This window comes from Marmota marmota, unplaced genomic scaffold (genome assembly GCF_001458135.2).
Source record: "Marmota marmota marmota unplaced genomic scaffold, marMar, whole genome shotgun sequence".
In the NCBI taxonomy this organism is placed as follows: Eukaryota; Metazoa; Chordata; class Mammalia; order Rodentia; family Sciuridae; genus Marmota; species Marmota marmota.
Window position 1 is genome coordinate 14,262,621 of NW_025999932.1, and position 16,291 is coordinate 14,278,911.

Sequence of the window (16,291 nt, forward strand, 5' to 3'; positions counted from 1 at the left end):
AAAAAAAAAAAAAAAAAAAAAAAAAAAAAAAAAAAATCCTGAGCATGCAGAAAGGAATATATTCATGGGCATTGTTTCCAATAGGGAGATGAAAGGTCACCTCAGAATCAGGAGAATGTGGTAGTGACCAACATAAATACCAATAGCAGGCACATGTGAATAGTTAACTTTTGACATTCCAAAGCAGATCAAGATACTGAGGCTGTCCACTGGGGGAATATGAAGTGGTGGATTTCAGGGCCTCCTTTCTGGGATGAAGCCTTAAGGGGTTGTGGATATAGTTCCAGTGCATATGTTCATTCATAGGACACAAGAATATTGGATCAAATTAGGCATTTAGGGCTTAAAAATATGGAGATACCTCAAATTGACATGTTTTTATGATCTGTTTGTAGTCTAAATGATATCTTCAGCTTCTTTCCTTCGGACTCTAATTTCTATACCTCTGCTTAAATCATTTTTTTTTTCTATAGGATCTTCCTAACAATATGATTTACCAAGTTGCCATCAAGTCTCTTCCTCAAGATTGGCTATGGTGTGAAACCTGGTGTGATGATGAATCCAAACAAAGAGCCAAAACTATAGATCTGGTGAGTGTCTGTTTACATTTATATATAAGTAGATGGGGAAGTGTTCAAAAGAGAAATATTTTGTTTTACAAATGGATGGCACATATATTACCTCTTTTTCTGCTGCTCTGTTTGCTTTGCATTTTTCTTAGGTTAGCAAGTAGAGAGCTGTGTTGGGGGAACCCCCAAGACCACCCTCAGGTTTGCTAATTCAGAAGGAAGAACTCAGAGGATGCAAAATATACTGTACTCATTGGCTATAGGTCATTGCACTGAAAAGATAGAAAGCACAGTCAGCAAAGGGAAAAGGCATGTGGGGTGAAGACAAAGTCAGATGCAGATCCTCTCTCTCTCTCTCTCTCTCTCTCTCTCTCTGTCTGTCTGTCTGTCTCTCTGTCTCTAAAGTCACACAAGACAAGTTAATAACTCAAAGTCTTAAATTCTGCAGCATATATGAAGTGTTGCCTCCAAAAGATGCTTATTAGAAACACAATTCCCATGGCTTTTCTGGGGAACTTGTCACCATGCAGTCACCCTCTGCCTGGCACATGCCAAAATTATCAACTCCCAGAAGAAAAGCAAGTGTTTGGCATAAACCACATTTGCACAGTTTAGGCACAGTGAGCCACTCTTATTAGGGAATGTGAGACCTGTCTGAAACCTGAGTTCTTAGATGCCAGTCAAGGGACAGCTTCACAAGCAGGCCTATCTTAAGAATAGTGGTAACAGTTTTGCTGTGGAACATCTTTTCTACTTAGGATCTTTTGAAAGGAGGATCATGAGCTAACTGCTGAAGATGTTTATAAATCGGCTATATCATCTTAACAAGCCTCACATCAGTTCTCTCATTGGTATTCTCCCCAAAGGAGATTACCAAGATAATTTTGTCTATTGAAATTATCTTACACTTGTCTTTTTTTATAGTCCTTCCTTGCTTATTTTTCAGAGATTATTTCTCTTAGATTTTCTTTTTTTTTATTTTTTTAGATTTTCATTTTAAGCTACACAGCATAGTTATGCTTTCCTAAGCACAAAATATTTGAAGCCAATTTGTTTTTCCAACTGTCTAGAACATACATTCCAGTACTGTAAAATAATACAATTATTTCTCTGACCATAATATTGTTAATGAAAGTGTTTGAGTATAAAATAATTATTTACAAGGTCTTCCTTGAAGAATGAACTACAAAAACATAGCATTTTTACTATTTTGAACAAAATAAGGGAGGACCATAAGGTCCTGGGACATTTACCCAGATATATGTAGATCCATAGATTATTTTTAAAAAGTAGCAAACCACCATGGTCTAATGCAGTCAGAGGTGGTAGAATGTGATAGAAACAAATAAAATGGCCTTGTTAAGAGGGAAGCAAGAGAATTTTATGAAGCAGAGTCAAGAACATTACTGAGTATAACTATTAAGATGTTAAGGTTGTATTGTGAAGATAAGGTTGTATCTGATGTGTTAGTGCCACAGGTTTCCCTGAGATCTTCAGTACTTGGTTTAACATGAGCTACTATAGCAAACCCCAAAACTTCTGTGGGGTCACACTCATGTAGCCAATCTAAGTAAGCATCCCCGTCAGCAAGTAGCTTCCCTGTGCTCTGGCCATGACTCAGGGACCACTCCCCATCAACCTGTGCCTTTTTCATTTTCTCAGCTCTTGTCACCATCTCTGTTCCTCTGAGGCCACTCCTTCTAATACAACAGCCAGTTGCACTTATGGCATTGGAGCACTTAAAATTGTTGCTAGTCTGAATTGAGGTGTGCTATAAAGTTGTAAATAATACACATCAGAGTTTAAAGACTCAGTGTAATAAAAAGAATACTAAAATATGTCATCACTATTTTTATATTGATTACATGTCGACTAATTGCATTTTGGGTATATTAAGTTAAAGTATACTATCAAATTTTATTTTACCTATTCATTTTATATTTTATAAATGGCTATTAGGAAATATTCAGTGGCTAACCTGGTTTCCATCATACCTCTATTGGATAGTGCTGATCTGGAGAAAAGTAAATAGGAGTGTGGAAAACATGTCCTGAATCTTAAAGTCCTGGATTCTTAATAGGTGTTGGTCACACTTCCAAATTTTAATGTAAACGAGCTGAAAAAGTTTCATTCTTGAATGGATATCTACCTCCTATCAATAGTGCTGCACAGAAAAAGAAGGGTGTCATACATTTTGATGTTCAGAAAACCACCTCTCAAACACTTAAAATGGAAGAGTGAGCTATTCTTGGGGAAAAAAAGTTAAGGGAATGCAGAAAAATCTTAAGGAAATGGCCTGAAAGTGAGTAAAAGAGCATGATTAATGGTATTGAAGGTGGAAAGGAATGTTGCGCTGCTGTCTCATTTTTTAATCCAGGTTTCTTAAGCTTGGCGTTTGGGGATAGATAATGCTTGCCTGTTCTATCCGTTGTGTAATATTCAGCAGCATCCCCTGACCATTACCCACTAGATGGCAATAGTACCCCACTTCCCCTCAGTAATGACAACTAAAATTCCCAGACCTTGCCAAAGTTTCCTCCAGAAGGATATGATTCCCTACTTAGAACCACTGATAAAGAGGATAGAAAACACAAATGCCTACCCACACACATATTGTAGTGCGCAACACACACAACCTAAAGAAAACAGTGTTTTTATTTTAGTAGTTGCTTTCACATTAAAAAGAAAGTAGTCCCATAACTTTTACTTTATAAAAAATATTGCCTGTGAAGTTATCTTCTGTGAAAAAGATCCCATTTTCCATTTGCTTTTGAAATATATCACTCTAAGGAAAATTAAAAAAAAAAAAACAAAACACAGTGTAATTAACTGAATATATTTGACAGCAAGCTTGTGGCTGATGACTAATAGCTTTCCCCATGGCAGTAAGAGAAAAGCCAATTGAGAAAGTGTCACATAGAAGCTAGCTTCAAGACACTTTCTGTATTAATGAGTTGTACATAGCAGATGGGCTGCCTTTGTAACTTGATGAAGTTGATATTCCTCCTGTTGTCTTTTCTCTCTCAGTAAGCAGTAACTACATTCTTCACATTGCTCAAGCCAAAGGTACTGGGGTCATAAGTTTGATGCCTCTCTTTTCTCACTGCTTATGTTCAGCACATGAGGACATCCTTCAGCTGTGCCTTCAGAAGTAACCAACATCAGATCCTTATCAACCTCATCCCATAACTTTTTCCTTTTAACCTTTTTTTAATTAAAAAAAAACACTTGATAGTGGGACCAAGTAGGTTAAGTTGATGGTATATCAGCAAACACTGGAGATTGTTATTTTAGTTTCTTTTGGGGGTGAAGAAATGAAGACTGACCCCTGCCACATTCCTTTGCAGTATGGTATGCAATTTAGATCTTTCATTAAAGCATTATAAAGAATTGTTTGACACTCTTCTTATGAACCAACAAATTGTCTTTCAGTTTTTTTTAAGTTTCTGATTGAGTACTTGTATTAAGCAATTATTACTGATATAGGTGTGTGTGTGTGTGTGTGTGTATATATATATATTTGTCATTTCATTTGATCCTACCTATATTAAATTTCCAGTATTCAAGTTCTGAGTAGGGCTCTGCTTTTTGTAAGATATATTTTGTTTGCCCTAGTAAAACAGAAGTGTCGCCAAGTATTTCCCTTACGTTTATTTACTAAAAAGCATGGTTCTTCACTAACAAAATTTTATTTAAACTTCTAGTGCAATAATCCCAAAACAAAAGAACCAAAACTAAAAGCTGCTGCTAGGATTGTCCCAGAATGGATAGAATATGATACAGAGATACGACAATTACTAGATAATCTTGAAAATAAGAAGAAAAGTGCAAGTAAGTCATCACCTTGCAATGATATCTGAACCATATTACACTGACAAGATGAGAATATTGAAGATTACAGACAGTATTGAGATTGTTCTTAATTACATTCTCAAGTGATTGTCAGTTTTTATTTAAAAATGTCTGCACAAAATGGACCAGGATTGTGGCTCAGTAGTAGAGCACTTGCCTAGCATGCGTGAGGCACTGGGTTCAATCCCTGGAACCACAAGCAAATAAATAAAATAAAGGTATGTGTTCATTAAAAAAAAAAAAAGTCTGCATAATGACTAAGAATTTCATTTTTATTTAAAAATGGATGTTATCCCCCAAGGATCTTCAATTTATACCTCTATATAGCTAAGTAGTATATTAGTCTTCTGATACAGAGGTGAAAAATAAATGTTGTCTTTAAGATTACGCTGAATTTACCAGGCATGGTGGCACACACCTGTAATCTTAGCAGCTTAGGAGGCTGAAGCAGGAGGATCACGAGTTCAAAGCCAGCCCTAGCAAAAGTAAGATACTAGGCAATTCAATAAGACCCTGTCTCTATAAGTAAAATACAAAATAGGGCAGGGGATGTGGCTCAGTGGTCAAGTACCAACTCAGGTTCAATCACTGGTACCCAAAAGAGGAAAAAAAAATTACACTGAATTTCCCAAATGTGAAAATCCAAAGTAGTAAGAGCTTTAGGTAGCTCACTAAAAACATTACCTCATGTCTTCTAATTAATCTTTATTATTTTTCTGGTTTTAGTAATCTTAGTTGTGGTTTGAAGAGTGACCTGGTTTGGGTTAGATTTGCTTACATTTCTTAGTATTTGAAAAGTTGCTTTTGCCTAGGCATTTTATCACCTTATAAAAGCTTCAACAAATACATGTGCACTTCTAAGTATATGTTCATTTCACCTTAAGTTATATAAATTGTTGTCATATAATTGTTCATAATACTCTTAGAATTCTTTTTTTTCTGTAAAATATGTAGTAATGTCCCCATTTTTGTTTCTGACTTTTGGTAATGTCTTTTTTTTTTTTTTCATAATGAGTGTAGCTACAGGTTTGTCAATTTTGTTAATCTTTTCCAAGAACCAACATTTAGTTTTGTTGGTTTTCTCTAGTATTTCTAGAGAAATACTTCTTTATTAAGTTTATTTATTTTATGGTACTGGTGATTGAATCCAGGGTCTGGTGGTGCTAGGCAAGCTCTCTAGTACTGAGCTATTGCTCCATCCCTGTTATTTATCTTGATGTCATTGTTTGTAACAATCTCTATCACTACTCTCTTTGCATCCCATCAGCTTTGTTTCCTAAAGACTCATCTCTCTCTGGCCTTTGACTTTTTTTTTTCATTGTACTTTTGGAGTTTTGAAAAATAATCATTCCATTTTTTCTGTTCTCTTTCCAGAATTCTAATTAATTGAATTTTTTTAACCTCTTGAATTAATCCTCTACGTTATTGATTCACTTTTTATTGTGGTAGAAAAATACAGAATATGAAATTTACCATCTTAACCATTTAAAAAGCATACAATTCACTAATGCTAAATATGTTCACATTATATTGAGACATATCTCCATGATATTTTTCAGTTTATTAATCTAAAACTATATCTGTTAAAAAACATTTTCCCTTTTCCTCCTATCCCCAGCCTCTGATAACCACCACTCTACTTTGTCTCTATGCATTTGACTACTCTAGAAACCTCATATTAGGTGGAATCACACAGTATTTGTTTTATTGTTGCTGACATTTCATTTAGCACAATGTCCTCAGGCCCTTTCTGATTATAGTAAAAGTATTTTCTTTCCTTCTAATCATCTTTTTTCCCCCCTTGTAGTTCTGGGGATCAAACCCAGGGCATCATACATGCAAGGCATGCTCTTTCCCACTGAGCTACACCTCCAGCCCTCCTTCCATTTAAAGGCTTAGTAGTATTCCATTTTATGTGTATGCCTTATTTTGTTTATCCACTCAGCCATCAGTAGGTGTTTGGTCTACTGTTAACTGCAGTGAATATGAATGTGCAAATATCTTTTGGAGACCCTGCTTTCAGTTCTTTTACATACCTACCCAGAAATGGGACTGCTAAGCACATGATAGTTCTACTTTTAAATTTGATGAGTCCCCAATAGCGTTTTCCATAGTGGTTTGCAACATTTATGATCCTACCAACAGTGCATAAGAGTTCCAATTTCTCTACATTCTCACAGTAATTGTACTGTTTTTTTTTTAATGGTTGCCTTCCTAATGACTCTGAGATGAAAGTCTCATTGAGTTTTTGATACCATTTTTTCTGATAATCAGTGGTGTTGAACATCTTTTCATATACTTGTTGATCATTTGTATATCATCTTTAAATGTCTGAAAATCCTTGCCCATTTTTTAATCAGGTGTTTTAATTTTTTGTTGTTGAGTTGTATGAGTTTTTAGATATATATTTTCTAGATATTAACCCCTTATCAGACATTTGACTTGTAGGTATTTTTCTCCTTTGGTAGGTAGCCTTTTTGCATTCTGTTGATTGTGCCCTCTGATGTAGTCTCACCTATTTTCCCTTTGTTTGCTTGCACTTTTGGTTTCGTATGTAAGAAGTCATTAACACATCTAATCTCATAAATCTTTTCCCTATGTTTTATTCCCAGGAGTTTTATAGTTTCAGGTCTTACACTTTAAATGAATCAGTTTTAATTTTTTTGTATATGGAGTAGGTTAAGAGCCAAACTTCATTCTTTTTTTTTTTTTTTGTGGATATTTATTTTTATGTGGATATTTATTTTTCCTACCTGCTATAGAGACTTATCAAATTTTCTCTTTGAGTGACCTTGGTATTTTTTTGAAGACAAGTCAATCATACATGCCGGGTTTTTTATTCCTGGGTGCTCTATCTCATTGGTCTACATATCTTTGTCTTTTTGCCAGTACCACATTGGGTTTTTCCCATATTTTTATTTAGCATATTACAACACAGGGATTTGTTGTTACATATTTGTACATTCACATAATATGACAATATAACTTGGCCAATATTATTTCCCAGTATATTTTTCCTCCCCTGCTTCCTATCCCCTGAGTCCATTTTCTCTAACTCTAGTGATCTCCCTTCAATTTTCAAGAGATTCTTCCCCATATGCCTTTTTTTTTCTTCTATAGCTTCCATATAGGTAAGAAAACATACAACCCTGACCTTCTGAGCTTGATTTTTTTTTTCATTTAACATAATGTTCTCAAGTTGCATCCATTTGCCTACAAATGACAGTGTCATTCTTTATAACTGAATTAAACTTTTTAATTTATTTTTCTTTATTCATTCATCCATTGACAGACACCTGATTTCATAGTTTGACTATTATGACTTGTGCTGTTATAAACTTGGGTTTGCATGTATCACTATAGTATGCTGACTTTAAAGTCTGGGTCATACAGTAGTTCCATTTCTACTTTTTTGAGGAACTTCCATACTGATTTCCATTGTACTAATTTATAATCTCACAAACAGTAGAAATCCATTTCTTCACATCGTCTCCAGTATTTTTTATTATTTATATTCTTGGTGGCTGCCTTTCTGACTGGAGTAAAACTAAGTTTTTTAATAACTAGTTTTTATTTGTATTTACCTAGGTGCTAAAGATGTTGAATACTTTTTAATAAATTTGTTAGACATTTGTATTTCTTTAGAGAAGTACCTGTTTAATTAATTTGCCTTATTAATTGGATTTTTTTTTTTTTTGGTGTTTTGAGTTCTTTATTCTGGATATTAATCCTCTTTTAGAATAAAAGCTAGAAAAGATTTTTCTCCCATTCTGTAGGCTCTCTCCCCACATTCTTGTTTCTTTTGCCATGCAGAAGCTTTTTAATTTGATGTCATCCCATTTATTAATTCTTGGTATTATTTCCTGAGCTTTAGGACATATTCTTATTGAGAAAGTCATTGCCTGTGTCCATATGTTGGAGTTACTTTTCTTTTAGGAGTTACATAGTTTCTGGTATATTTCATAGGTCTTGATGCATTTTGAGTTGACTTTTGTGCAAGGTGAGAGAAAAGGATATAGTCTCATTCATCTACATATGGTTAATCAATTTTCCCAGCACCATTTGTTTTAAAGGATGTAATTTCTCCAGTGTATCTTTTTGGGACTTTTGTCAAGGATCAGATGACTACAGATGGGCAGATTTGTCTCTTTGTCTTCTTCTTTGTCTCTTTGTTTTTCAGGATTGGCTTATTTCACTTAGCATGATATTCTCCAACTCCATTCATTTACTGGCAAATGCCATAATTTCATTCTTCTTTAAAGCTGAGTAATATTCCATTGAATATACTTTTGGTCTGCGAGTCTGTTTTTATGCCAGTTTCATGTAGTTTTTGTTACTGTAGCTCTGCATTATAATTTGAAGTCTGCTTTGGAGAAGGCTGCATGAAGAGCTGTGAAAGTGAATTAAGCTGTTGTTGGATGAAATAGTCTAAAGATTTAAGTCTATATATTTCAGATCTGAAGAGATGACTTTATTTCTAGATGACCTACCTATTGGTGAGAGACTTATATTGAAATCACCCAGTATTATTGTACTGGATAAGTCAAGTAGTTTCTGTTTTTATGTAATTAGGTACGTGAATATTCTGGGCATAAATAATTTACTCTCATTATATCTTCTTGAGTTGTTTCCTTTATCACTTGAATTGACCTTGTCACTAATTAATTTTGGCTTGAATTCTGACTTTTCAGATATGAGAGCAGCTACTCCTCATTTTTTGATCCATTTGCATAGTATATCAATTGTTATTTTTTTCACTTTCAGTCTGTGGCCGTCTGCCTGTAAGGTGAGTCTCTTGAAAACAACATATAGTTAGGTTTTGTATTTTTAATCCATTCTGCAAGCCTATGTCTTTTAGTTGGAAAGTTGACACTGTGTGCATTCAAGTGTTTTTATGGAGAGATGTTATTAATTTCTGCTATTTCAATTTATCCCTAATGTTTACTTTGGTCCTGTTTTTCATTTGCTTATTTGAAAACTATAGGGCGTGTTTTTTATTTCTTCTGTGTGTAGTATTTCTTTAACTTTTTTCTGTAGTGCCAGCTTTGTATTCATGAATTCTTTGATTCTGAAGGATTGCTCCTCTGGATATAGCAATCTTGGTTGACAGTTATTTTTTTTAAGGGCTTGGATCACATCATTCTAAGCCCTCCAGCATATTAGAGTTTTTGCTGAGAAATTGGAAGTAATTCTTATTGTCTACCTCTAAATGTGACCTGACTTTTTAAAATTTTTAATTGTTTTAATTAGTTATACATGACAGTAGAATGCATTTATGCATTTTGATACATCATACATAGATAGATATAATTTCTCATTTTTCTGAGTGTACATGTTATAGAATCATATTGGTCATGCAGTCACATATATACATAAAGTAATAATGTCTCTTTCATTCTACTCTTTCCTATCCTCATATCCCCTCAACTCCTCCCCTTCACTTACCTCTACCTAATCTAAGGTAATGCTATTCATCTTCTGTTGAGATGGGTTTCTCTTCTACTTTTATTAGTGGGCCTTTTTAGGGCATAGCCTTCTCTTGCCAGTGTCTTGTGAGATATCAGGTTCTTGTGAATTTTTCACTATATTTGCAAATGGGTTTTATGTTATAGTTTTGCTTTTCGTTCTTTGATGCCAATCAGTGTATTTTGATAGTGTATATTGTGTCAGAACTTGAGGATTCCACTTTCCCTGCAGATGGGTTGTTCTAAGAATGGTGTTCTAAACATCAGGGTATGGGGTACACCCTCTGTGATTGCTCTTAACTGTTCTGTCTATTCAAAGGATATGGGAATGATCTAGATTGAGACCCTCAAATGTGTTGATTCACAGCCTTTGTGTTTATTCTCTGGTTTTGCTATAGGAGTGGATCTCCACCAGTAGGAACTGAGAGTGCCCTGGACTTTCCTACTTTGTATCTGGTTGTTAATTTGGAGGTTTTGTCTCTTCTCTTCTTTGTATTAAAGTATTATTGAAATTTGACATAGTTGATTTGTGTGTGGATCAAGTATACTTTCTTGGCTGGGTTTAGCTCAACACCTGAGTATCTACTTTGTGAACTTGTAATGTCCCAGTAGAAAAGGGGGGAAAGAAACAATAGCAACAACCAAAGCATACAATATAGATAACATTAAAATAAATGATTGCTGCCTACTATGACATCTACAACACTAATTACCACAAAAACAGGAATGGTGGAGTTAGCAGTTGCCAACAGCAAAAACAATAAACAGCTGTGAACTAGATCTGGCATTAAAGTAAGCATCTGTCAACAATACCATCTATAGTAATAACTGCAACAACATAAATGGTGGGGTCAGGAATTGTATAAACAAATAGTTCTAGAAGATAGTAAAAATATAGTTCATTAAGAGAAAAGAAAGTATGAAAGGGCAGGTAAAGAAAGTTTAGAATGTTCAAAATATGAATTGAGAAAGAAGAAAAGATGTAGCAAGTAATGGCTATAAAGAAGGAGAGAAAAAATAAGAGAAAAAAGAATAAGAAACTTTGGCAATTGCAGAGTGAGAAGAAAAAGAAGCAAGAGAAACATTCAAAAACAAAATCAAAATAAGCAATCCAAAACATAATCCACAAAAGACAAGACAGAAAAGTAATTTCTTTTTTAATTGTTTAAAAAATGCTAAATAGGAGAAAAAAAGATATATATATATATATATATATATATATATATTATATATATTTCTTTTTTTTTTTTTTTTCATAAACCAGTCAGCACATTAAGAACAAAAATGGGCTGGGGTTGTGGCTCAGTGGTAGAGCACTTGCCTAGCACATGCGAGGCCCTGGGTTTGATCAGCACCACATAAAAATAAATAAAATAAAGGTATTGTGTCCAACTACAGCTAAAAAATAAATATTAAAAATAACAACAATAATAATAGTAAAAAAGATTCTCATTTAAAAATGAAGGAATTGTTTCCACTGAGGTGGTCAAAACTGTCAACAAGGATGGCTGATCACTTTCTGTCCCCGACTGTCCTATTTGTTTCTTCCTGGGCTGTGTACCCCTTTGGGCAAGAGATAGGGGTTATTAAAGCCTTCCTCTTTTTGTGGTGGTCACCAGCTGGAGTGTCCTAAAAAACTAGTTGAAATAGCTCTCAACTTTCCTTCTCACCAGTATAAGGTAGGATGGAATGTGAAGTACTGTTGATTGGAGTTTTGTCTACACAGACCAGATCCATGCACTTCCACAGTGGAACTGCTACAGAGTTCTAAGTGGGCACTTCTAGTGCTGGGGCTTAGCTCTGATCAGGCCTTTGCGACTTTGCTGGGTGGGTGTATCTGTTCTGGAAAGATCAGATCAACACATCCCTACTGCTGGGCAGCTGTCAACTGCTGATCTCAGGAGCCTCCTGAAATTTCTGCTTGTAGGGCCGGGGAGCCATCCCTCTACAGGCCCATGCCCATGGATGTGACCTACGTAGGCTTGGTGTATTCACACCTGCATGTTCAGTGTCCTGATCTGCTTCAGCTGGTTACCTGAACCACCAGACTCAAAGAGAAAGCAGATTGCATTTCTCTTTGTATATCTGACTTGCTTCTCCCTGAGTACAGTTTTTTCTCTGTGCGTGTTCACGTCACATTCCACTGTACTTGCATGATAGGCCATGTACCATGGCTGCTTTCTGGGACAGTATGGCATTGTTTGCCATGATCTTCCACACTCCCACAGCAGTAAGCTGCAGCATGGCCCCCTCATGACTGCCCCCCATCTCAGCTGTCCATTTGGCAATTAAGAAACACAGAGCACATTTCAAACACCAGTTCTCTGTGCAAGCTCTGGATCAGCCAAGTTCATGCTGCTTTTCTGTTCTACAGGTTTTTCCTTGCCAAATTTGTACATTGTGTTTCTGTCTGTTGTACCAGTTGCAACTGCCACACCTGGCTTGGCTCCAATGTACTCCTTCTTGTTCCTTATTCAATGAACCCATTTTCTGAGTCTCGAAGAGACTCTGATTGTCCAATGCTAAATTTCAGTGAAATACCCTCTTTCACCCACCTCACTGAGAAGCAGGACTCCTGCTTGAATCCCAGGCCATGGAACAGTAAGGAATACAGCCTTCCTGTAATCCACCATCTTAAATTACATCACACTGTTTTGATTATTTTAACTTTGCAATGTGGAAATTGGGAAGTATGAGTGCGCCAACTGCGTTTGTCTTTTTCACAATTGTTTTCAGTGTCCCCGGGACTTCATATGAATTTTAAGATGAGTTATTTTCTATTTCTACAGAAAAATGTCATTGGGATTTTGATAGGCATTGCATTGAATCTGTAGATTGCCCTGGGTAGTACAAACGTTATAACAATAGTCTCAATCTGTGAGCATAGATGTCTTTCCATTTATTGCATCTTTCATTTCTTTTGGAAATTTGTAGTTTTTGGTGTGCAGATGTTTTACCTCCTTGGTTATATTTAACTTTGATCTTTTTGGTGCTGCTGTAAATAGAATTATTTTCTTAAATATTTTTTTAGTTGTCAATGGACCATTATTTATTATTATATGTGATGCCAAGAATCAAACCCAGTACCTCATGCATGCTAGGCAAGTGCTACACCAGTAAGCCACAACCCCAGCCAGAATTATTTTCTTTATCCTTTACATTATAAAGTATATATCTCTAGTATATTCTTTCCGTCTCTCTGTTTTTGGTAAATTATTTCACTTAATCTTCAACTTTTTAAAAAAGTTGGGTAAATATTTCTTAATTCTCAACAGATCTTTTCCCTGCTTGCTTCCTTTTAATTTCAGTTTTGTTCTGTTTTTATTGCTTCATTGGCTTATCTCTTGAAAATACTAACTAGCATTATTTTAGGTGTTGCTGTAGACCTCTAGGTTACTATGTTTCTTCAGGGTGAGCTTTTTGGTGAGTGAATCTTGGTCTTTTCTCCTTGTGTCATTTGTCTTCCTCAAATACCTGGAGATTCTTGGCTGCTTGTTTATGTTTAAGAATGAAAGATTAGATTGATCAAAACATATAGCTACCTGTGGGAGTTCTGTGTTTGGGATTGGGGGTCTACAAACTTCGTGATTGTGACATGCTTGGTGACTAGGAAGTTTCTGTGCAAAGACATAGAATGCCCGACTGCTAGGATATACCTGGCTACTGGGAAACTCCTGTGCAAAAGCACAGGATGCAAGGCTGCCATACAATGTCCTTCACGAGTTTACCCTGCTTCCCAGGCCTAGGATGCCCAGCCTCACCCTCTTGAGGTAATATAACTATGCAGGCACTATCTGGTCTCCATGGTAATGCCCCTGGAGGATAGGGACCCCATGTTTATTCTAACCTGGACCTTATCTCAGTTAGCTAACACTCAGGGTTAAAGAAATACTAATTAGAATGTAGTCATGGTAATGGTGGTATGTAACTTTTTTGAGTTAATAAACTCAGCATGAGGGAGGAGCAAACACTTCACTTCTGCACTGCTTCACTTCATTCTCTCTGCTCCATCCTGTCTGCCTGCTTGTGCTTTTAGTGTCTGTGCTTTGTGCGCCTCCTCACAGGTCTCCCCGTGCAGGTATTTCTCCACAGGTATTCATTACAGCTAGCATGGTTTCCTCTGTCATGGTATAAATGTGTCTTTCTCCAGTATGCTTCTTCCCTGAACTGGAGTGATAGCTATAGGTGCGTCTAATAGGCTTCCCTCTAGGAGTGTGGACAAGGAACATACCAAAGCCCATCCCACACAACCACTCCAAGAACCCAGGTGAAGAACTCTAGGGCATCCACACCCACCCAGAAATACCTCTCCCTGTCTTCCTCTTCACCATCATCTTTCAAGAAAAAGTCTTCCACTTTTTAATCTTGGACTAAATAGCGACTCTGTTTCTCCCTGCAGTGTGGGGGCTTGATGGGCACAGATTTCCCACACAGTCCTTCAGTCCGTGGCTTTACCTACCTAACTTCTGACCCGCTAGTGTGCTCTGCTAGGAGGGCCTCCCAGGAAATCAGCTCATCATCTCAGCTGTTATATATCAGCATGCTTCTTTATTCCATTTCTAGAAATTCATTGATAACTCTGGCACTTACCTCATTATTGTCATCCCCTTTTATACTTATTATCTTTCCAATTGAATTTAATGGAGAGAGAAATGTAGTCTGACACCTTGGAGAACAAAATGTGTTTAAATAATATTTTAATCAATTCCTGCCAGAAAATACCAATATGTACCTGTTGTGCAAGTTGAATAATCTGTTAGATTTTTTTTTTTCTTTGTACCAGGGATTGAACTCGGGGGCACTCAACCACTGTTTAGAGACAAGGTCTCAGTTACTTAGCACCTCACTATCACTGAGGCTGGCTTTGAACTTGTGATCCTCCTGCCTCAGGGATTACAGACGTGCTCCACCATGCCCAGCAGGCAAGATCTATTTATCTTAAACTGGGGTTTTAATCCTATGCTGTGTTTTATGTTATGGATTTTTTAAGTGTTTCTGATTTTATTTCATAAAATAATGTTTGTGAACATATCTGGGTCTTAGAGATAACAAAGGTAAATAAGGCATGCTCCTTGTCTCATAGACTCATAGGAGCTCATCTTCTAGGTGGTTAAAAAGACAAATAGTTATGATATAGTATAATGGGTACCAAGATGTACAAAGAGCTACTCTCATGTCAATGTAATGAATATATAGAAAAACTAAGACTAAGATTTTCAGTTAACACCAGTGCTAAGTTATATACACACACATCCCCATCCCATTCCGTGATGAAATTTAAGCTAATTTAATATTTAAGGTTTCAAGAACTAAATAAACTTTCCTTCCCCACAGTATTGGCACACGATGAGCTCTAGCACTGCAACAGGAAGAGAAAAGTACCAACTGAAATCTGCCACCTGCTGGGAAGTGTGGAACTACTGCTAAGACTATCAGGAAGTTTCGTTAATAAGTTACATTCTTCAGTTTTAAAAACTTTAATTATTTAAAATACTTAATGTATGGAATAAGTCTAAGTTATATATAAATGACCATTTATATATTTAAAACTGGATCGTTCCTTTTTCCTGATGGCCAAAACATTGGATTTCTGTCTGTTAAGTTTGGTGTTTTGCCAACTAACCTGGTAGAAGACATCTGACCAGCTGGTCTTTGTGGGTGTTTGTCAAACCATCAAGATCCTTTTGTATTCCAGCTTTATGTGCATCCCTATTCCTATTCACAAAACTGAAAATCAGAAAAATTATTTTTTCTAAGAAAAAGGACTCATGGTAATCTCTGAATAATAAAAGCAATTAAACCCATTTATATCTACTATTTTTTAAAATGGAATTTAATGTTACAGTATAATCATTTATTTTTCTTAAGCCCTATAAGGTTTTTATCCTAGACTTATTTATGTTTCTTTCTAATGCTTATAGTTTTATTTCATAAAATTACACTCATGGGCATATGTGTATGTATTCTTTTTTAAAAAGGACTGGATACTTCTATAAAAACTATGTTATGGATATAAACAGTTTGTTTTCCTGTTTTAATAATAGGAAATGGGTAAATAAGAATAGTAAATATTAAACTACCCAAATATTCTAGAATCATTGGATCTTTGGACTAGAAGATAGATATTTCAGATCATTTGAATCTCATTTCCTAATGTCTGATTCAGTAGGTCTGAAATGAATATAGGAAATCACAATTGTTTAAAAGGCTCTCCAAATGATTTGGTTGGTGAGTAAAGTTTAAGAAACATTTAATAGAGTTTAGTGGTTGCCCAAATGTGCCAGCCACCATTTCCAGGGCTCTGTCACATAAAACCTCAGATCATCTTGGAAACCTCCAGGACAGAGGAAAACTCTTCCTCTAGTCACAGGCCATTCCATCTTTGGATAGCTCTATACAGAGTTC

At 35.8% G+C, this 16,291-nt stretch overlaps 1 protein-coding gene across 1 annotated transcript in view; it reads left to right on the forward strand.

Moving 5' to 3' along the window:
- Window positions 1-15,690, forward strand: part of Uggt2 (UDP-glucose glycoprotein glucosyltransferase 2) — a 223,718-nt gene extending 208,028 nt beyond the window's left edge. Inside the window, exons 39-41 of the mRNA XM_048800999.1 lie at window positions 474-590; window positions 4,274-4,400; window positions 15,221-15,690. Coding sequence (XP_048656956.1) covers window positions 474-590; window positions 4,274-4,400; window positions 15,221-15,243 — 267 coding nt within the window. The 3' untranslated portion in view covers window positions 15,244-15,690. The remainder of the gene's footprint in view (window positions 1-473; window positions 591-4,273; window positions 4,401-15,220) is intronic.
- Window positions 15,691-16,291: the final 601 nt, after the last annotated feature.